At 44.6% G+C, this 23,359-nt stretch overlaps 1 protein-coding gene across 2 annotated transcripts in view; it reads right to left on the reverse strand.

Annotated features, from left to right (window-relative positions):
- Positions 1–4,368: 4,368 nt before the first annotated feature.
- LOC121568851 (adhesion G protein-coupled receptor L1) overlaps positions 4,369–23,359 on the reverse strand; it is a 165,138-nt gene continuing 146,147 nt past the window's right edge. For both annotated transcript variants that reach the window (XM_041879305.1, XM_041879304.1), the window contains 12 exons: positions 22,707–22,912; positions 21,288–21,461; positions 20,514–20,723; positions 19,814–20,034; positions 19,441–19,507; positions 19,197–19,288; positions 18,146–18,314; positions 13,952–14,107; positions 13,306–13,402; positions 10,443–10,565; positions 6,752–6,769; positions 4,369–6,590 (listed from right to left, as the gene is read on the reverse strand). In XM_041879305.1, coding sequence (XP_041735239.1) covers positions 5,665–6,590; positions 6,752–6,769; positions 10,443–10,565; positions 13,306–13,402; positions 13,952–14,107; positions 18,146–18,314; positions 19,197–19,288; positions 19,441–19,507; positions 19,814–20,034; positions 20,514–20,723; positions 21,288–21,461; positions 22,707–22,912 — 2,459 coding nt within the window. In that variant the 3' untranslated portion in view covers positions 4,369–5,664. The remainder of the gene's footprint in view (positions 6,591–6,751; positions 6,770–10,442; positions 10,566–13,305; positions 13,403–13,951; positions 14,108–18,145; positions 18,315–19,196; positions 19,289–19,440; positions 19,508–19,813; positions 20,035–20,513; positions 20,724–21,287; positions 21,462–22,706; positions 22,913–23,359) is intronic.

Consider the following 23,359-nt stretch of genomic DNA (forward strand, 5'->3'; position numbering starts at 1 on the left):
CCCTTTCCTAAACCCCATTGAGGAATTATTCTCCTCATGGCGGTGGAAGGTATATGAACGCCAACCTTACACCAGGGTAAATCTCCTGCAAGCCATGGGACTTGCCTGTGGTGACATAGGTGTGGAGGCATGCCAAGCCTGGATACGGCATGCCAGGGTTTTTTTCCCCGTTGCCTGGCCAGACAAAATGTGGCCTGTGATGTGGATGAAGTCCTGTGGCCTGACCCAGTACGGATACATGATGCTGTGGCTGAGTAATGCACTTATTTGTATATTTTTGTACTTTATTTTTACATGGGCTTACTGTACACAAGTGGCAAACGCATAAGATTTCTGTTTGTTTTTACAAGTGCTACATGTAAATGCACAAGATTTCTGTTTTGTCTTTTTGTACAAGTGCTAAATGCACAGTTTTTTTTTTTGCAACATGCATTTAGCCTACAGTGAACAATAAACATTTATTTCCCCAGCTTCATGTCCTGAGCATTGTGTTTTCTATTTTTCTACGTAGTGTTTAGTGACTGTTCAGTAGTGTTTTTTATTTTGATTGACTCAGGGCACGATTTGACAACATAGTTCAGTTTTGAGCACAGATTGAACTGTTTTGAGGTGAAAGTTTGGTTTTGCAAGAAGAGTCTGAGGTTTTGTGAATGTAGCTTGAAAATTGGGTTTTGTGTTCACAGTTAAGAGAAAAGGAGAGCAGCTTTCAAGAAATGTTAATATTTATTGTTTATTTCACTTTTGTTTACTATCTACTTCACTTGCTTTGGCAATGTTAACATACGTTTCCCATGCCAATAAAGCCCTTAAATTGAAATTGAAATTGAGAGAGAGAGAGAGAGAGAGAGAGAGAGAGAGAGAGAGAGAGAGAGAGAGAGAGATGTGCAATTTTGGCAGCCAAATATGTGTCCTCCTGCCACAACCTGAGGGACAGCCAGTGAAAAGTGTAATGTAATGTCAATAATATTTCCTGTTTTGTTTTGGCTTTCATAGAATGTAATGTGTCTTCTCAGTCATGTTGAGATTGGTCGACTACTATTGCTTTAATGTATTGTTATTCTCATTAATATTGTTGTTGTAGTTGCTGTTAATGGTAATCCCATTTCCACTACTACTATTATTATTGCTGTTGGTCCCACCATTTTTGTTATATGTATACTTTGACAATGTAAGTAATTGTACTTGCCATGTCAATAAAGTCTATTGAATTGAATTGAATTGAATTGAATTGAATTGAGTGTGGGGAAGGAGAGAGAGAGAGCGAGAGAGAGAGCGAGAGAGGGAGAGAGAGAGAGAGAGAGTGAGGGTGAGGGGGAAGGAGCGAGAGGGAGAGCGAGCGAGAGAGAGAGAGAGGGGGGGAAGGAGAGAGAGAGTGAGGGGGAAGGACAGAGAGAGAGAGACAGAGAGAGAGGGAGAGAGAGAGAGGGAGAGAGAGAGTGAGTGAGGGGGAAGGAGAGAGAGAGAGAGAGAGAGAGAGAGAGAGCGTGTGTAGAGAGGTTTCTCCCTCTGTGGTCTCTGCCCAGTAAATGATTAGCCAGTGTTATTATCCTAATCAGAGGTAACAGAGGGATTTAGATGGGGGTGAAACTCCCATTGAGCAGGGCTCTGGGTCCTACAGCACTTTCTGCTGTATAATCACTATCATTACCACAATACAGTACGGCTCCACTGTTTATTGAGATATCAATCTGGTGTAAACAAAGCTTTAGACAAACAAATTAACTCCAAACAATACTCTTTGATTAATGCTGGGCTAAAAGAGAATCAATTGGTGGAATAAGATGGAAGAGTTTGAGAGAGGGGAGGAAAGAGAGAGGAAGAGAGAGAGAGAGAGAGAGAGAGAGAGAGAGAGAGAGAGAGAGAGAGAGAGAGAGAGAGAGAGAGAGAGAGAGAGAGAGAGAGAGAGAGAGAGAGAGAGTGCATAGAGTAGGGTGAGAAACACACAGGAGATGGTGATGCAGGTTCTTCCCCTCCTGGTGAGTCTGTCTGTACACAGTGTCTGTGTCTGTGAGGTCACCAGCTGAGCGTTAAGATCAACTTTATAGATCACATCAATAAAGGTGTAGGAGGTGATGATGATAATGATGATGATGGCGGTCAGTGTAGGCATTCATTCACTTTTCTTTAATCCTTCTAATCAAATTACATTCAATTGGCCATTGCTGACCGGTCAATGCTCCTATTGAATTAACTATGAGCTGCAAGGCCAACATTTAATTAATATTTCCAATAACAAGCAAAATAAAATGTGCATAATGATCGGATCCTTCTGTAAACACAGATACTGTCCATACACAGCGGTCCAGTGGTAGGCCTATAGTAGCACCACCCAACCAGGCCCTTTCCAACGTTAAACCAAGTCAGACACACCAGCACAGTATTGCACACGTCTCCTTTAGAATACCTGGGATGCTGATGACAGGACCTTCTATCTGAGTCTGAACTAAGAGATATTCCTCTCCCAAGACGAAATGGAGGAAAAATCTAATATATTCTTCATTCTATCCTGCCTCTCAATCCTTCTCTTTCTCCCCCAAGACCCACAACTAAATTCAATGTGCCCTTTAGGAAGAAGTGGGACACCCAGGCCCTAACCAAATGTCACCCTGAAGTGGACGCTGGAGAATCCATCTACTTGCCTAAACATACAGCACATTGTAATGTGCTTCCTTCAGAATTCCCTTCTCACAGCTCAGCTATGTACAGACAGAGAGATCTTTAAAATTTTTAAATAAAGCATGAATAAATGAACAGAATAAAATATTATAGAAATAAATATTCAAAATACATAAATAAATATAGAGATAAATAAAGCATTAGAAAAATACATAAATAAAGCGTGAAGGCAAAACTCAGCTTTTTAAGGTTGGGAGAGACTTTAGGGGGAAGGAACCTCATGAATACGTCTCTGGTTTGATGGATGGTTTCTCTCTGGAATCGCTTTCATACGGAAACGTCACATTCTGACTGGATGGTCCCATCGGTCAACTCTGCCTGTCATTCTGACGGTACTGTCTGTGTCTGAAATGGCACCCCACACCCAACATCGTGTACAACTTTTGCCCTGGTCAAAAGTAGTGCACTATGGTGCCATTTTGGACACAGCATGTGTCTTTGTTCCAAGTTCTGACTTTGTTCGCATAGGGCTGTGGTCAAAAGTAGTCACTACATAGGGAGGCCCTGGTCAGTAGTTCACTACATAAGGAGGCCCTGGTCAGTAGTTCACTACATAGGGAGGCCCTGGTCAGTATTTCACTACATAGGGAGGCCCTGGTCAGTAGTTCACTACATAGGGAGGCCCTGGTTAGTAGTGCACTATATAGGGAATAGGGTGCCATTTCAGACAAACCCTGTCATTGTTCCTTGCTCAAGTTCCTGTGAGGCAGCCTGAAGTCTCCCAGTTACACATTGGTACCTGAACTCTCAGAAACAGCCACACAGAAGCAGCTGGCTACCCTTGTCTTTGAGATGGAAGCTAATATTATAATAGGCTTTCTCATAGATATAGAATTACTATCCCCTTCCTCTGATGTGCATTCAATTCACCCAACAAAAATAGCTTTTTGAATGTACACACTTACAAAATTCACACGAATATGGTACATATGCTTGAGCATATCACACACTCACATGTACACACACACTCCTGCACAAGTACGCACACACACAAACTCTTTCACACACACACGCTCTCTCACACACACACGCACATAGGGAATTAATTGTCACATTAGGCTCTGGAATAATGCTGAAAATATCTGTTAGAAACAGCAAAATGAAAGACGTTTTGATAGAAAACAAATGCTATCTGACATGCTAAAACCCATCATATTAAAATGATGTAATCTAGTTATATCTAGGATATAACCTTTCAAACAATACATTACTGACCAAAATCACATTATGGCTGCTGTCCTTGAACCACAATGCATTGGAGCGCCCGTGATGAGGCACAGTATGACATGTTATTATGACATCTATCCCCCCGCCCACACTGAGCACTTCTTGTCCGGGAATGTCAAAGGTAAAACATTAACAACATGTAATGGATTATATTACATAAAATTGTGCCAGGACTTTATTTTTATTTTTTAAACTTTTTTATTTGTATGCAAAATCTACCACCCATCATACTTTCTCTCTCTCTGTTTTTCTGTTAGAGAGATTTTCACTGAATGGCAGAGCACTAGTCAGGACTCAGGAGAAGGACAGTGAGAGAGCGAGAGAAAGAATGTCGGGGAGAGAGATAGAGTGCATCATTCAGGTCACAAACTCCAAAACATTTTCTTATTTTCTTTTGTCGTTTTGTTGCAGTACAAGAAGTCAGTTTAGAGTATTTCTTACGTTTTTGTTGCTTTTCTTCATCTGGTTTTTCTATTTACAGGTAGGAGTAGAGTAAGTACTTTAGTTTGTGTGGTTCATATGTACAGGGTTAGACTTGAGTAACGGCTGAAGTGGTTCCTACATTTAGAGTCCATTCTGTCACAACCACACACAGGTGACGTGTCCACATCCATTGAGGAGGGCATCCATTCTTAAAGGGTGCACGATCTGTCCCTTAATAACCCTCTGGGTGATGCAACAGAAAGTCACCAAGATAACATATTCTTCTCCAAAGTCAGTACAGCAGAGTTTTACTTTTCAAATGTCTGAAGAAAATAACAAAAAAGCCCTCCCGCCCCAAAAAGTCCTAAATATCCACCTCTTGACCCCTGACCCTTGACGCCTCAAACAGACTTCCTGTCCTGTGGTGTACTTCCTCAGTCTCTCCTCTAGTTCTGTACATAAGAGTGAGTTCACAGCAAGATAAAATAAAGGCAACTACTCTGAGGCAGCTCCCACTGCCTTGTCTGAACAATTGTTCTGGCTTCTTTTTACTCAGATGGAGGGTTGTGTTTTTTTTAAACGTCTGATGTTCAGAAACAAGCACTTCTGTGAGTGAGTGAGCATGTGTGTGTGTGTATGTTTGTGTGTGTGTGAATGCTCCAGTTTCTGTTCTGGCTGGGAAAATGTATTTTTGGCAACACTGAAGTAGCTTTCAGAGATTCTTTTCCTATGGTATAATGGGCTACTACAGTATATCCCCTGCCTCCACAGCTAACTACGCCGAGCAAATGATGAGTGAACAAAAAGAGAGATAGAACATGAAAAAGGGAAAGAGAAAATGAGAACCGTTTCTCTAGAGGAATGTTTGTAGAAATTCAGTGAAATTAAATAAAAATAACTTTGAACAAAGTTAAGTTGAGAAATATCTGTAGCTCTGTAGGAGTAAGGTATAAGGGGTGTGTTGGATTGGTACATTCAGAGTGCTGGACTTGGCATCTGTCTGCTGCGTGCCAAGAGAAAGGGGGAAATAGAAGAGAGCGAAAGAGAGAGCGGGTGAATGTTCCGGAGAAGAACAACTCAGCCATCGTTCATCTCCACCAGACAGCGGAGGGTCTCTAGGATAAGACTGTTGCCGTGGAGACAACTAAAACTCTCCTTAAATGTAAATTTGTTCGCTCATCTTTCAATACAAATAAAGAGTGAAAAAAGGCAACCCATCAAGCAGGAAGTGGAGAGGAGCGAGAGAAAGAGAGAGAGGCGGGTTCTGAGGTGGCAACCAGCCAGCCTTCATCCTCATCCTCATCATCTTGGTCCCCGTCCGCGTCCTCCCGGTTCCAGTCACAGGCTGGTGACCAGCTGCATCTGTCCATCTCCCTCGCTGTGGGCGGGCTCCTGGCCGGGGTGCCCCTCCCCCTCCCTACTGGGCCTCCTGGGGGGCGGGGCCTGGTAGAAGGTCTGCATGGGGGCTCCTCGAGACCCCAGGGCGGGCCTCCCAGAGCTGTAATAGAGCTCCTCAGGGGGCTGGGCCGAGCGGGGCACCACCTCCAGGGGCTCGGGGCTGCTGTCCGGGTAGGGCGAGTCTCGCAGGTTGGTGATGCTGGTGTACAGGGAGTCCCTGGCAGGCGAGTCAGGCCCTTGTCCCCCAGACCCCTGGCCTCCGGCGCTGTGCCCACTGTGGCCGCTGTGGCCCAGGCTCTCTGTGAGGTCAGCCGTATAGCTCTCGGACTCCTCGGGGTCAGACTGGTACAGGACAGACTGGGCTCTCTGCAGCAGTAGCGGCTCCTCCAGGGCTTTGTAGAGCAGCTCCACGTCCTGCGGCGTCCGCTGGCGCCCGCCTTCTCTGGACAGGAATTCCTCGTTGTCGTCCAGGCTGATGCTTGGCTCTGGCACAGCTACTCCCCCGCCTCGGCCCACTCCGCCGTGAGGAGGGCCCCTTGCGAGACTACCACAGACCCTATCCCCGCCCCCAGCTCCTCCCCCACGCAGGTTGTTGTGCACCAGCTCAGATATGATCATCTTCTCGAAGGCAGCCGCGTCAGACAGGTTGCGCCGTATTCCGTCCCCACCCAGGGTCTCAGATCCGCGGGGGTTGAGGAGTGGAGGGGGGCTGTCTGCACCCCCTATGCCCCCGCCCAGGAAGTCACAGCTGCCCCCGCCGCCGCCCCCCAGCCCCACGCTGCGGAGGGAGTAGCTGTTGTTGAAGTTACCATTGAGGGGCAGGGTGTCCATACCACACGGGTCACGGGCCTTACACAGAGTATTCTCTGGACAAACACACAGTACACACAACACATAGGAGTTATTAAATAGAATTATGACTTAAACATTACATTATTTGGAGAAAATGTAATATTTGTGTAGTATCTACAGCAAACACTATAATACACACTGATAGTAACATTAAGGTTTATAGACGTGGACATACTTGGGTCACGGAAGGTTCCTGTAGATCCATGGAGAAGCCACAAAGAAGGGAATGAAAAATACTGGTGAGTGAGTCACTTTCACTCCACCTCTTTCATCACTCTCTTTCTCTCTGTCGCTCTATTTTGCTCTCCCTCTCTCACCCCCTCTCTCTACAAGCAATAGCTTTTATTGCTATGATAAAGACTAACAAGAGAACACATCATCAAACAAGAAACAAACCACTCAAACAAGTATACAGTGCCTTCGGAAAGTATTCAGACCCCTTGACGTTTTCCACATTTTGCAACTGAAACTGAACAACTGAAATACCTTATTTACATAAGTATTAAGACCCTTTGCTATGAGACTCGAAAATTGAGCTCAGGTGCATCCTGTTTCCATTGATCATCCTTGAGATGTTTCTACAACTTGATTGGAATCCACCTGTGGTAAATTCAATTGATTTGACATGTTTTGGAAAAGCACACACCTGTCTATATAAGGTCCCACAGTTGACAGTGCATGTCAGAGTAAAATCCAAGCCATGAGGTCGAAGGAATTGTCTGTAGGATTGTGTTGAGGCACAGATCAACAAAGTTCTGCAGCATTGAAGGTCCCCAAGAACACAGTGGCCTCCATCATTCTTAAATGGAAGACGTTTGGAACCACCAAGACTCTTCCTAGAGCTGGCCGCCTGGCCAAACTGAGCAATTGGGGGAGAAGGGCCTTGGCCAGGGAGGTGACCAACAACCCGATGGTCACTCTGACAGAGCTCTAGAGTTCCTCTGTGGAGATCGGAGAACCTTCCAGAAGGACAACCAACTCTGCAGCACTCCACCAATCAGGCCTTTATGGTAGAGTGGACAGATGGAAGCCACTCCTCAGTAAAAGGCACATGACAGCCCAATTGGAGTTTGCCAAAAGGCACCTAATGACTCTCAGACCATGAGAAACAAGATTCTCTGGTCTGATGAAACCAAGATTGAACTCTTTGGCCTGAATGCCAAGCGTCACGTCTGGAGGAAACCTAGCACCATCCCTACGGTGAAGCATGGTGGTGGCAGCATCATGCTGTGGGGATGTTTTTCAGCAGCAGGGACTGGGAGACTAGTCAGGATCGAGGCAAAGATGAATGGAGCAAAGTACAGAGAGATCATTGATGAAAACCTGCTCCAGAGCGCTCAGGACCTCAGACTGGGGCGAAGGTTCACCTTTCAAAAGGACAACGACCCTAAGCACACAGCCAAGACAACGCAGGAGTGGCTTCGGGACAAGTCTCTGAATGTCCTTGCCAGCCAGAGCCCGGACTTGAACCTGATTGAACATCTCTGGAGAGACCTGAAAATAGCTGTGCAGCGACACTCCCCATCTAAACCGACAGAGCTTGAGAGGATCTGAAGAGAATAATGGGAGGAACTCCCCAAATACAGGTGTGCCAAGCTTGTAGCGTCAAACCCAAGAAGACTCGAAGCTGTAATCGCTGCCAAAGGTGCTTCAACAAAGTACTGAGTAAAGGGTCTGAATAGTTATGTAAACATTTCTAAAAACCTAATTTTAGTTGGTCATCATGGGGTATTGTGTGTAGATTGATGAGGGAAAAAAAACATTTAATCAATTTTAGAATAAGGCTGTAACCTAACAAAATGTGGAAAAAGTAAAGGGGTCTGAATTCTTTCCGAAGGCACTGTACAAACCAATGTATTAGCCAGTAAGAGGCTTTGAAGCCACCGGTCGGCCATATTGGCACTCCCCAGATGAAGCAGTCCTTCATAGGAATGAATGGAATTTTACAGTATTTCAATTCAATGTTTCAAGGACAAAATTACATGTATTTTTAAGTATTTTGTTGTTGTAGTGGGGACAGTAATGTTAGAACAAAAAATTATATATGTTTAGCTCACATAATATAATGTAAAAGTATGCAATAAGGTGTCTGTAATATAATAAACGTGGCAAAAACAAATGTAGACATTAATAAATGTATTTCTATAGCTTCCTAAATACTTTTATTACAACGGTGGGTGTGTGCCAAGATGGAGGCGTGGTGGCTTCAAAACTGCACCTCCTGTTAGTCATCTAGTGTAAATCATCTATAAATCATTGATAAAACACAGGCACACAAACACACACTGCCTCATAAACAAACACACAACTTGTAGTTTTGACATGATAATCCACCATCATTTACACCACACACACACACACACACACACACACACACACACACACACACACACACACACACACACACACACACACACACACACACACACACACACACACAGACACACAGAGAATCCACTGGGATATATTCTGCTGTCTGCGAGCCTGTGATTCAGTGCATCCATAATGCATGCACCACCATTTCATGAAGTAGCAGTAATGCTTATTTTACGACGCGCTTTCAACACACCAAAAGATGTTGTGATTTCACCCCCAAATTGCCATCACAGAGCGATCGCATCAAGACGAGAGGCATGGCGAGGCCTGGCTTCCCTAAGAGAATCCGCGTTAGACTGCGGCTCGGTGTGGGTTTAATTTTTAATGCGTGGTATGGTTTTAATCAAGACTCGTCGGCGGTTGCTATGGCGGTGGTGGTGGGGGAAGGGCTAATTAGACATTCTAATGAAGTACACTTCCTACTTCCTCTCCTCTCAGGGTTCTAAAAATGTCCCCGCCGCTGCTGAGCCGGAGCCTGTGGCCGTCAGGCTGCCTGACGCATTGTGCAGAGAGTGTTTAAATTATTAAACAGAGACGCTGTCTACAATTTCAGGCCTCTACGACGACACACAGTGGGCTGCTACTATAGTAACTCTCTACTGGCTGGCACACTCACTCTCAGTCAGGGACGGAGCACACAGATAGAGGAGAGATAGAGAGGAGGGAGGACAGAGAGAGCATTCTGGATAGGTCTACTACTTAAGACCTACAGTACTATGAGAGTATTCTGGATAGTTCTTCTACTTAAGACCTACAGTACTATGAGAGTATTCTAGATTGCTCTACTACTTAAGACCTACAGTACTATGAGAGTATTCTGGATAGCTCTACTACTTAAGACCTACAGTCCTATGAGAGTATTCTGGATAGCTCTACTACTTAAGACCTACAGTACTATGAGAGTATTCTAGATTGCTCTACTACTAACAAATCAGATAAATGAATCTGAATGGAGTCCACTGTCCCAATTACTCTAGCCACTGCTGTCTGCTGCTGTTCTCAGTGCATTATTACAGCATTACAACTGTATATAACACATATAATCCGGGGAGAGTCTGAGAAGGGAAGCTGTCCCCAAGATTTCTCCTTCAGTCACAGATGAAGCTTTACTTCTAATCCATTTCTGCTTCTTCATATCAACAAGGCAGGATTAGAGACCTGGCCAGATGGCTAGGCAATAGGCACGTCTCTCTCTCTCTCTACTGCTGAATCCGTCTGACAGATACATAGACTCACCACCAGTGAAACACACACACTCTTTCCTACCTCCACACACAATGAGGCAGAAAAAGGCTAACAAACAGAAAAAGATTGATATGCAAAAAATAAGAAAATATATGTTCACACACGCACTACGCACATACACACGTACACGTACACACACACACACACACACACACACACACACACACACACACACACACACACACACACACACACACACACACACACACACACACACACACACAAACACACTGAGGTTTACTTACCGGTGGAGTTGAAGACCCCAGGAGAAGGGGGAGTGAAGCTCTCAGCCAGCAGGGTGTTGTAAGGAGAGGTGCCGGTACGGGTCTGTAACACTGGGTTGGTCAGGAGGTGGTTTCCCATGGTGGCTAAGAGGAGACAACATCATAAAACATAAACATCTACTTTACCATAAACATCTACTTTACCATAAACATCGACTTTACCATAAACATCGACTTTACCATAAACATCGAATTTACCATCAACATCGACTTTACCATAAACATCACTTTACCATAAACATCTACTTTACCATAAACATCGACTTTACCATAAACATTAACTTTATCATAAACATCTACTTTACCATAAACATCTACTTTTCCATAAACATCCACTTTACCATAAACATCCACTTTATCATAAACATCTACTTTACCATGAACATCTTGTTAGGTTTGTTTTGGTATATTAACAACATTTGATATGATAATACAAAACTATAATAGACAATATAATTAAAATACATAAATATAATACATAATAAACATTATACATAGTAATACAGGCCATTTACAGTTTATTCAAAAATATGTTACATTCATATTCAAATCGATAGGGATATTTATGTCACAGTAATGTTTTACAGGGTAATGCATTTCACAGTACACCCCTGAATGTTTATACCTTGCTATTGTAACCTTTGAGTAAAATACATTTTCAGTGGAAAGGTGCTGTTTGTAGGCAGCGTTGCCATTTGGAATATTGTTCTGTATCTTCCAACGTCGTTGAAGGGGGAATACTAATGCATATCATTACGTAGTCAGAGGGTGCAGTCATTGAAACACAGTTCATTTCACAGTGAAATGCGAATGCCACCTTTAGACAAATATAATTCAAAGAAATGGAACATTGAGAATGTTCTATAATGCCCATGTATGGCTTCAGCCCCAGGCGGTCGAATAGAAATGCCATGAAATTAAAAATAGGACAGCATGACGGAGAGTGGTCTATGGCGAAGTGCAACCATCAGGTCTCAACCAAACCATCTATCACAGAGACAATGAGAAAGAGAGAAATTCACAGAGAGAATTTCACACTAAAACACTCACATTCATTCATTTCTTTGTTCGTTCATTCACCCATCAACTCCCTCATTCACTCACTCTCCAATTCTTACTTTCCTACTCTTTCTCTTGCTCTCTACCTCACGCACACAGTCACTCTTTTATTCCCTCTCTCTCTCTCTCTCTCTCTCTCTCTCTCCCTCATCCCTGTCTCTCTCCACACAAACACCAAATTACTCAGGATTAGCTGTCCAGAAACACCTCTGAGGAATATCCTGTCAACAATTTAAAAACAACAACTTTTAAGTGTTGGAGAGAGAAAGTAGGGCAGGCATGAGGAAGCTGGGGAGCTTCATTCAGAGAGGAGGAAGCCTCATCACGCCTTGTCTCCTGGACAGATCACTATTGTCTGAAGAGAAACAAGTTGATAAAGAAGTTAAGTGGGGAAATCAAAGAGATAAGAGATGCCAGCGATAACAACGAAGACTGCGGCTCTCGCCGAGATTCGTCCCATTTAATTATTGCTCCATGATAGCGTCTCTCCTTCTCTTTATTTCTCACTCTCTCGTTCTTTCTCTCTGTCTCTCGAATGGAGCTGCCATCTTTCGCTTTCTGCCAACAATGACAAACTTTTCTCAAACGCTCGGGAAAAGAAAGGACTTCACTTGGCAGTGCCTTTGTTTTGTGTTTCTCCCTCTAGCTCTATCCCTCCTCTATCCGTCCTTCACCTATCCCTTCTCCTCTCTTCATCCCTTCTTCCTGAGTATACAAAACATTAAGAACACCTGATCTTTCCATGACATAGACTGACCAGGTGAATCCAGGTGAAAGCTTATTGATGTCACCTGTTAAATCCACTTCAATCAGTGTAGATGAAGGGGAGGAGACAGGTTAAAGAAGGACTTTTAAGCCTTCAGACAATTGATACATGGATAGTGTATGTATGCCATTCAGAGGGTGAACGGGCAAGACAAAATATTTAAGTGCCTTTGAACGGGGTATGGTAGTAGGTGCAAGGCGCAGCAGTTTGTGTCAAGAACTACAACGCTGCTGGGTTTTTCACGCTCAACAGTTTCCCGTGTTTATTAAGAATGGTCCACCACCCAAAGGACATCCAGCCAACTTGACACAATAGTGGGAAGCATAGGAGTCAACATGGGCCATCATTCCTGTGGAATGCTTTCAACACCTTGAAGAGTCAATATTAGGAAGGTGTTTCTAATGTTTGGTATACTCAGTATATACTTTTTCCTCCATGATGTCAGTCCCAGGAAAGCAAATCTCCTTCCCCTCCCCTCCTCTCCTATTACTCTCCTCCTCTCCTCGCACCCCCTCCCTCACCGTTCCTGTCACTCTCCTCAATAAGACTAATTACCCCCAGCCAGCTCGTACGCTAATCAGTTCATTAAAACAAAATTGATGAAATTAACATAAAGAGTGACGGTTGATTTAGCGACTACCTCTTTGTCATCATCAACTCTCCCCTCCCTCCCTCCCTCCCTCCCTCCCAGATAATTCTGATCCCCATGACGATGGCTGCCACGGCGATGGTATGCCACCGTCTGCTCAGGCTATTGCTTGTGTCAATGTACACTGGCACCTCTTCCTTACTCTCTCTCTCTGACAGTAGACTCAGCGGTGCTCCTACTTCATTCTGTCTGTCTGTCTGTCTGTCTGTCTGTCTGTCTGTCTGTCTGTCTGTCTGTCTGTCTGTCTGTCTGTCTGTCTGTCCTGATGAGCCTGCCATAGAGGTGTGCGTGATTGGAGAGGGAGACAGCAGGGGGGTTAGAGAGGGGTTAAGGTGGTGGGGGGGTCTCACCACGGTTGAGTGAAGGAGTACTGTTGATGTCTCCCGCCATGAAGGAAGATTCCGTCTGCTTCCGAACCGTGTCATTCCACATCCTGCGGATCCGACTCTGGAACGCCGGAGAAGAGAAGCACACAGTGAAGAAAAACAAGACAGACAGACAGACAGACAGACAGACAGACATACAGACAGGAATAAACAATATGATATGATACTGTAACTCTGTGAGGCATACTAACATAAACAAGTTAATGCACGCAGGCAAACAACATCAGATTGAGACGTGGTAAACAATAATTGGAGTCTGATCCAATAGAGATGAAGGTTTCTGATTAGATTTGTGAAGCGTGTGATAGCTGGTGTGTCAACATAGCTTGTGTGTGTGTGTTTGGAGTGTTGTCAAAAATAATTAAGTATGGGATAGGCCTACACTTTGTAGATTGGTGCGTGTACCCGTAATCTGTGAGTTTGTGTATGGCATGATGTGGTCTGTGGGTGTACCCATGTAAGCATGTGGTCCCTTAGAGTCTGTGCATGCATGCATGCATGCATGCACGTGTGTGTGGTGTGTGTGTGTTGTGTGTGTGTGGTGTGTGTGTGTTGTGTGTGTGGTGTGTGTGTGTTGTCTGTGTGGTGTGTGTGATAGCCATTCACTGACCTGTCTGTGTGCGGCAGCATGGCGGGCCTGGCTACCAGTGTAGTAGCGGTTGTTGGCACGCAGGGCAGAGTTCTTCAGGGAGCCGTGGGAGCTGGTGGTGGAGGTACGGCTGCAGCAGTATGAGTGACGCAGACACTTACTGTACTCCTTATGGACCTGAATGGAGAGAGAGGGCAAACATGGGTTAGACACACGCATGTAAGCAGTAGACACGCATACATACACACTAGTAAGCGCGAGTCAGCTGAATGAGCTGTATAAGGCCATAAGTCAACAGGAAAACGCTCATCCAGAGGCAGCGCTCCTAGTGGCCGGGGACTTTAATGCAGGGAAACTTAAATCCGTTCTACCTAATTTCTACCAGCATGTTAAATGTGCTACCAGAGGAAAAAATAACTCTAGACCACCTTTACTCCACACACAGAGACGCATACAAAGCTCTCCCTCGCCCTCCATTTGGCAAATCTGACCATAACTATATCCTCCTGATTCCTGCTTATAAGCAAAAACTAAAGCAGGAAGCACCAGTGACTTTCGGTTAATAAAAAAGTGGTCAGATGACGCAGATGCTAAGCTACAGGACTGTTTTGCTAGCACAGACTGGAACATGTTCCGGGATTCTTCAGATAGCATTGAGGAGTACACCACATCAGTCACTGGCTTCATCAATAAGTGCATCAATGATGTCGTCCCCACAGTGACCGTACGTACATACCCCAACCAGAAGCCATGGATTACAGGAAACATCCGCACTGAGCTAAAGGGTAGAGCTGCCGCTTTCAAGGAGCGGGACTCTAACCCGGACGCTTATAAGAAATCCTGCTATGCCCTCTGACGAACCATCAAACAGGCAAAGAGTCAATATAGGACTAAGATTGAATCGTACTACACCGGCTCTGACGCTCGTCGGATGTGGCAGGGCTTGAAAACTATTACAGACTACAAAGGGAAGCACAGCCGCGAGCTTCCCAGTGACACAAGCCTACCAGACGAGCTAAACCACTTCTATGCTCGCTTCGAGGCAAGCAACACCGAAGCATGCATGAGAGCACCAGCTGTTCTGGATGACTATGTGATCACGCTCTCCGTAGCCGATGTGAGTAAGACTTTTAAGCAGGTCAACATTCACAAGGCCGCAGGGCCAGACGGATTACCAGGACGTGTACTCCGAGCATGTGCTGACCAACTAGCAAATGTCTTCACTGACATTTTCAACATGTCCCTGACTGAGTCTGTAATACCAACATGTTTCAAACAGACCACCATAGTCCCCGTGCCCAAGGACACTAAGATAACCTGCCTAAATGACTACCGACCCGTAGCACTGATGTCTGTAGCCATGAAGTGCTTTGAAAGGCTGGTCATGGCTCACATCAACAGCATTATCCCAGAAACCCTAGACCCACTCCAATTTGCATACCGCCCCAACAGATCCACAGATGATGCAATCTCTATTGCACTCCACACTGCCCTTTCCCACCTGGACAAGAGGAACACCTACGTGAGAATGCTATTCATTGACTACAGCTCAGCATTCAACACCATAGTGCCCTCAAAGCTCATCACTAAGCTAAGGATCCTGGGACTAAACACCTCCCTCTGCAACTGGATCCTGGACTTCCTGACGGGCCGCCCCCAGGTGGTAAGGGTAGGTAACAACACATCTGCCACGCTGATCCTCAACACGGGGGCCCCTCAGGGGTGCGTGCTCAGTCCCCTCCTGTACTCCCTGTTCACCCATGACTGCATGGCCAGGCACGACTCCAACACCATCATTAAGTTTGCCGACGACACAACAGTGGTAGGCCTGATCACCGACAATGATGAGACAGCCTATAGGGAGGAGGTCAGAGACCTGGCCGTGTGGTGCCAGGATAACAACCTCTCCCTCAACGTGACCAAGACAAAGGAGATGATTGTGGACTACAGGGAAAAAAAGAGGACTGAGCACGCCCCCATTCTCATCGACGGGGCTGTAGTGGAACAGGTTGAGAGCTTCAAGTTCCTTGGTGTCCACATCACCAACGAACTATCATGGTCCAAACACACCAAGACAGTCGTGAAGAGGGCACGACAAAGCCTATTCCCCCTCAGGAGACTGAAAAGATTCGGCATGGGTCCTCAGATCCTCAAAAAATTCTACAGCTGCACCATCGATTGCATCCTGACTGGTTGCATCACCGCCTGGTATGGCAACTGCTTGGCCTCCGACCGCAAAGCACTACAGAGGGTACATCACTGGGGCCAAGCTTCCTGCCATCCAGGACCTCTATACCAGGCGGTGTCAGAGGAAGGCCCTCAAAATTGTCAAAGACTCCAGCCACCCTAGTCATAGACTGTTCTCTCTGCTACCGCACGGCAAGCGGTACCGGAGTGCCAAGTCTAGGTCCAAAAGACTTCTCAACAGCTTCTACCCCCAAGCCATAAGACTCCTGAACAGCTAATCATGGCTACCCGGACTATTTGCACTGCCCCCCCCCACCCCATATTTTTACGCTGCTGCTACTCTGTTAATGATTTATGCATAGTCACTTTAACTCTACCCACATGTACATATTACTTCAACTACCTCAACTAGCCGGTGCCCCCGCACATTGACTCTGCACCGGTACCCCCCTGTATATATAGCCTCCCTACTGTTATTTTATTTTACTTCTGCTCTTTTTTCCTCAACTCTTTTTTGTTGTTGTTTTATTTTACTTTTTTATTAAAAATAAATGCACTGTTGGTTAAGGGCTGTAAGTAAGCATTTCACTGTAATGTCTGCACCTGTTGTATTCGGCGCATGTGGCCAATACAATTTGATTTGATTTTCACCCGCACCTGCCCAAAATTGCTAAAAACCCATCCACAACCGCCCGACTGTGATAAAGTGAAAATCTGCACCGGACCCTAATCCGCTAATATAGAAAATGCGCTGTAGGCTACAGTCAGAGATGGCAGAACAATTTTTTGACAGGGGGTGCAGGACTTTTTGTTGTTGCTTGATTTAGATATGTTTCTGCTTATATTTTCCGACATTTGGTAGGCTGTTAGTTAGTCATCTTGTCTATAATTAGATACATACATCTTCTCTTCTGTCATTATACATTACCAGTCCAAAGTTTGGACACACCTACTCATTCAAGGGTTTTTCTTTATTTTTTACATTGTAGAATAATAGTGAAGACATCAAAACTATGAAATAACACATGGAATCATGTAGTAACCAGAAAAGTGTTAAACAAATTAAAATATATTTTATCTTTGAGATTCTTCAAATAGCCACCCTTTGCCTTGATGACAGCTTTGCACACTCGTCTTGTGACTGTCGAATTCGTATAGCGCCTCACAAGCATCACACATAACATAGCCGGCACTGCTATCATCCTCTTTTACCACTTCAAATCTTTCCCAAACATGACTTTTCTGGCCCTCCCTTCTCTTTATTTTCAACTCTCCATTTCGCAGCTTTTCTCTTACTGAATTAACTCCGACATTGTTATTTTTGCCTCCATGGATCGAAGTTAACTTTCTCTACCCGTTCCCAAAAGCATTTGGCGATTGGCATGTAGGCTATTGGTGCATGTACAGTTAGGCCCTAAGGCTTACACACTAATGCCAGATAGCCTAAAACAATTAAAGAAAATCCTCAATGTAGCCTATAAATATAAATTACACAATAATTATACATTTATGGAATTTTTAAGGTACTGTTTCTCTTTATTCAACCTGCCCGCCACCCACCAGCCCTTCAGCCACACAATATTTCATGACCCTAAACCCACCCACCCTGCAGATATAACCGTGGGGACTGCGGGTTATGAGTCAACACGCGCATTACTAATATACACAAGCACGCACGCACGCCTGCATGCACACACACACACATATCACACTCATTCTGAATTTATGGACTCAGACCTTTTAGGGCAAGATTTTCATCACGCAAAGACACACATGCTCTGAGCAAATTAACATTTCAAATAGACAGAGCTCTGAATAGTGCACCTAGTGATGTACCATGTATAATTACCCTGTTTAATTAAAATTAGGTTAAATAATCACCTCCTTCTCACAGGCATTAATAAGGGAAAGTAACAACATAAATCAGGCTGCAGATTGTCATTATATTCCATCATGTCTATTTAAAATGTTATGCTTAGTTTACTCAATAGAAAAGGTCACTTTTAGACATGTGAGCGTTTGAGTTACCTTTTTCTGCAAGGCGCAGTGGAAGATGAAGATGAACATGCCCTGGAAGGCGTTGAAGGTGGTGAAGAGGTAGGCCATGATGACCGTGTTCTCGTTGATGAATAGGAGGCCGAAGGACCAGGTCAGACCTAGCAGGAAGAGCAGGGCGATGGCCCCAATAGCCCACGACCTGGGAGGAGAGTGCATGCTAACGTTAGCTTAGCATCACAATGAAACCACTCACACAGACCGAAGCTAACCCGCTACCCAGCATGGCTGTTTTACCTTAAGGTGCATATATCTCATCTGTACCGGCTTTGAACCTACTACCAGGAATATCTGTTTTGAAAATGACTCATTGTTATGACAATATAACGTGGTCTCAGAGCATTTCGTATTATACTGTACGTAAATCCGAGACACTGAATTTAGTATGATATGTTACGTTTCGTATGGTTTCATTTGTGGATCTCCATCATTGCAAAACATGTGATATGTTACGAATTCCAATTTGTTGTTGCTAACGTTAGCTAGGTGGCTAACGCTAACGTTAGCTAGCTTTGAGGTTAGGGGTTATGGTTATGGTTAAGGATAGGAGTTAGGTTAAAGGGTTAAGGTTAGGTTTAGTTAAAAGGGTTACAGTTAGGGATAGGGGAAGGGTAAGCTAACATGCTAAGTAGTTGCAATGTAGCTAAAAAGTAGTAACTAGTTGTAAAGTTGCTAATTAGCTCAAGTTGTCCATGATGAGATTCAAATATGCAACCTTTGGGTTGCTAGACATTTGTGTTATTTGTCCACCCATCAACCCCGACCAACCACCCTACCTAAGTAACCTTCTGTCTTATGTAACCATACCAAATGTAACATATCATACTAATTTAAGTGTCCCGGATTTAGATTTACTATGTTACTTCTAGTCTATGAGACCAGTCTGGACAATATGACAAACATTATTCTGCATTACCTTCATTATTTCCCATTTCCAATCCATGTCTCACTGATACAGCCAATGCCCTGATCACATGACCTGTGAGGCTTCACTGACTCCTAACCTCTGCTGAGAGGGACTCACTTGATGTTGTCGAGGCGACTGGAGTCAGGTTTGAGGGCGGAGGAGTTGCGGGTCATCTTGTGCACAGTGATCATGAGGAACACCAGGTTCAGCTGGGGGGAAGGTCAACGGTTACACACCTCTACAACACCCTCACTGGAATCCTAGAACACACTCCGGTCTTAATTTTTTAAGTAAATAAGTAAGTAGCTTGAATGTACTGTAATATAGTTGGTCATAATAGCATCATAATGAATGACTGTACCATAATAACAAAAGACACAGGGCCAATGAAGCTCCAAATGAAGTAGTTATCCACCCGCAACCAGCACCTACACATGGGACATAGGAAAATATTCAGTTATACCCTTCAAATACACATTCAAACGCGCGCACACACGCACGCACACACACACATCACAAACACAAATCCCCTGTCTCTGAGGATATCTTATAGAAGCTAATCAGCAGACTTTGGCTAACTCTGTTCAAAACCGTTGTCCATGGGGGGAAGACAACAATCCTCTTCACACTACACTCCATATTACATTCCCAGTTAGGGGAATAGTCTAGGCAGTCTAAACTAGTATAATCCTGTCTCTCAATCTGCAGGTGAAAAGGGACTGCTTCACACGTACGCTTTCTTGGTCCCATAGCTCCGGTAGTCTATAGCTGCCGAGATGCCCACCACCAGAGCTGGGAAGCAGTAGCCACACAGGTAGTAGTACTTCTTGCGGGAGTACTCGCTCTCAAACACCTCCACCAGCAGCAGATAGAGCTGCACCCCCTCCAGACACATCCAGGAGAATGCAGCCAGGAAGAAGAAGTGAAGCAGCCCAGCAAAGATCGGACAGGCAATCTGAGAGACAGAGAGAGAAGGAAAAAGGGAGAGGGAGACAGAGGGAGGTCAGGGAGTGAGAGAGAGAAAGAACGAGAGGGAGAGTAAAAGAGTGAAAGAAAACAAAGAGAGAGAGTTTTAAAATAGAGGGGTGAAAAGGAGTGAAAGACAAAGGGAAAATAACAAAGGAAGGTGAGTAAGATCCAGAAAAGGACAGCATATGGTCATTCAAGCCCCATAATGGAGGACCTTTACATTTTCATGGTCCATAATGAAAAGTACTTCCCCTCTAGTCTGTCTAATGGTGTTCCATGTACGAGGCACATGTCTCTCTGTCCTGTATTAGGTGTTCCATGTACGAGGCACTTTCCCCCTAGCTTGGCCCCAGATCAGTTCTTTCACATGCCATGTGACAATGTCTTTATGACTTAACAAGACAGCAAAAACAGATCTGGGACCAGGATACATGTCCCTCTGTCCCTCTCCTCTCCCCTACTCACGTGGTACTGGGTCTTGTCGATGCCGATAAGGAAGAGGAGCTCTGCGATGAAGAGGTTGATGCAGAGGTTCTTGTGGATGGTGTTGCGGTCGGTCTGCAGGCCCCGCAGGAAGCAGAAGGTAGAAATGCAGATAGCCAGGCACACCAGGCTGATCACTATGCCCACCCAGGTGATCACAAACAGGATCAACTCATGCATCCTCCCCGGGTACTGTGGAGAGAGGAATGGTGGGGGTGGAGAGGGAGGAAGAAGGGTTGGGTGGGGGAGAGAGATATAGGGAGGAAAGGGATGGGAGGTAGGAACGATGGGAGACAAGGAGAAAGACAAGGAGGGACAGGGTGAGAGTGAGAGAGAGAGTTTTATATTTGTAAATGTTTTCACATTCAGCTAAAATGTAGAGACAAGGAGACGAGACATCCTGAAAAAATACATGACATTCAAATTCAAGTAAATGTCAGTCGGAGTTGCAGGACATGAATTTGTAAGTGAGAGTGAGTGGGAGGGAGAAATAAAGAGAGAGAGAGAGATTGAAGGAGAGTAGTTTGAGTAAGTGTGTGTGTGTGTGTGTTTGTGTGTACGTGTGTGTGTGTGTGCCAAGGTTATTATAGTTTTGTGTTTTTATATACATTTTTATATCTATTAGTTTTAAGAATTTGTTTTCAAATTCAGTTTAGTTTCAGTTAGTTTTCACATCCACTTTAATCGTTTTTATTTAGTTTAAAGGGGCAGTTGCTACATCCATTTTTGGACGTGTGTAATATCCACTGGACCTACATCAGGCTGGTGGTGGGCCATGAGCACAGCAAAGTTGGTGAGGTGGGAACAGGAGCAGGTGGTGTGTGTGCTGTTGGTGTCCAGCAGTCTACAGCCCTGAGACGACCACTGGCCTGTCATCGACCGCTCCGAGTAGTTCCAGAACGAACAGTTAGGACTGTAGTGGTTCTCCAACTGGAGGGAGAGAGAGATAGAGATAGAGAGAGAGAGATAGAGATAGAGAGAGAGAGATAGAGAGCGAGATAGAGATAGAGAGAGAGAGATAGAGATAGAGATAGAGAGAGAGCGAGAGAGAGATAGAGATAGAGAGGGGGGATAGAGAGAGGGTGGAGATAATTTAAAATGAAATTGAATTAACTTTCTTGAGACCCAAGGTAAATGGTTCTGTCGCAGGCTTTATAATAACACACACACATAAATAAGAAACATAAAGTGCTGCTATCCATTTAAACATCTTCATATACAGTACAAGCAGATGGCAGGGAAAGAAAATACAGCATATATAGACAGTTGGCAAATATGTGGGAGAGAAAAGGTGAGAGGTGAAATATATTGTAATGCATGTGTACAGTTACAGCACAGTGTGTACAGTGTAGGGGACGTAGTGTTGGATGTTCTCAGTGTATACAGTATGTGAATGGCCTTGTTTGTCTACTACAGTACAGTGTGTGGTGTAGTGTTTAACCTCCTGTATGTGTACATTATGTCAATGTACATTTATGTTTATGCAAGTGTATGTGAGTGTAATTTGTATGTGAGTGTATTGTGTATATTGGAGTGTATTGTGTGTATGGGAGTGTATTGTGTGTATGTGAGTGTAGTGTGTATTTGGGAGTGTATTGTCTATGGGAGTGTATTGTGTGTATGGGAGTGCATTATGTATATGGGAGTGTATTGTGAGTATGGGAGTGTATTGTGTGTATGGGAGTGTATTGTGTGTATGGGAGTGTATTGTGTGTATGGGAGTGCATTGTGTATATGGGAGTGTATTGTATGTATGGGAGTGCATTGTGTGTATGGGAGTGTATTGTGTGTATGGGAGTGTATTGTGTGTATGGGACTGTATGTGTGTGAGTCACAGGAGGTTGGTGGCACCTTAATTGGGGAGGACTGGCTCATTGTAATAGCTGGAGTGGAATTAATGTAATAGTATCAAATACATCAAACACATGGTTTTCATGTGTTTGATGCAATTCCATCTGCTACGTTCCGGACATTATTATGAGCTGTTCTGTAAATACGTAAGTGTATTCCATGTATCTGTAAGTATGTAAGCATATTCCATGTATCTGTAAGTATGTAAGCATATTCCATGTATCTGTAAGTATCTAAGCGAATTCCATGTATCTGTAAGTATGTAAGTTTATTACATGTATCTGTAAGTGTGTAAGCGTATTACATGTATCTGTAAGTGTTTACCTGTAAGTGTTTGAGTGTGAACACCACCGGCTCAGTGAGGAACACTCTGCTGGACTCTTTATTGATGGAGGCGGCGATGATGTGGGAGTTGACCGCCAAGCCTCGCTCCCCCGGTGCCGCCTCCAGCTCCATCTTCACCGTGGCGTTCTCCGTAGACAGGAAGGAGCCCAGGTTCTTATAGAGAACAAACACTACCTTGACTTGGCCTGGAGGGGGAGAGAGAGAGAGAGAGAGAGAGAGAGAGAGAGAGAGAGAGAGAGAGAGAGAGAGAGAGAGAGAGAGAGAGAGAGAGAGAGAGAGGGAGAGGGGGAGAGAGAGAGAGAGAGAGAGAGAGAGAGAGAGAGAGAGAGAGAGAGAGAGAGAGAGAGAGAGAGGGGGGAGAGACAGAGAGAGAGAGAGAGAGAGAGAGAGAGAGAGAGAGAGAGAGAGAGAGAGAGAGAGAGAGAGAGAGAGAGAGAGAGAGAGAGAGCGAGAGAGAGAGCGAGAGAGAGACAGAGAGAGAGAGAGAGCGAGAGAGAGAGAGAGAAGAGAGAGAGAGAGAGAGAGAGAGAGAGAGAGAGAGAGAGAGACAGGGAGAGAGACAGGGAGAGGGGGATAGGGGGATAGAAGGAGAGAGAGAGATAGAGAGAGGAAATGAGAGATGGAAATGAAAA

This window comes from Coregonus clupeaformis, chromosome 7 (assembly GCF_020615455.1).
Source record: "Coregonus clupeaformis isolate EN_2021a chromosome 7, ASM2061545v1, whole genome shotgun sequence".
Lineage (NCBI taxonomy): Eukaryota > Metazoa > Chordata > Actinopteri > Salmoniformes > Salmonidae > Coregonus > Coregonus clupeaformis.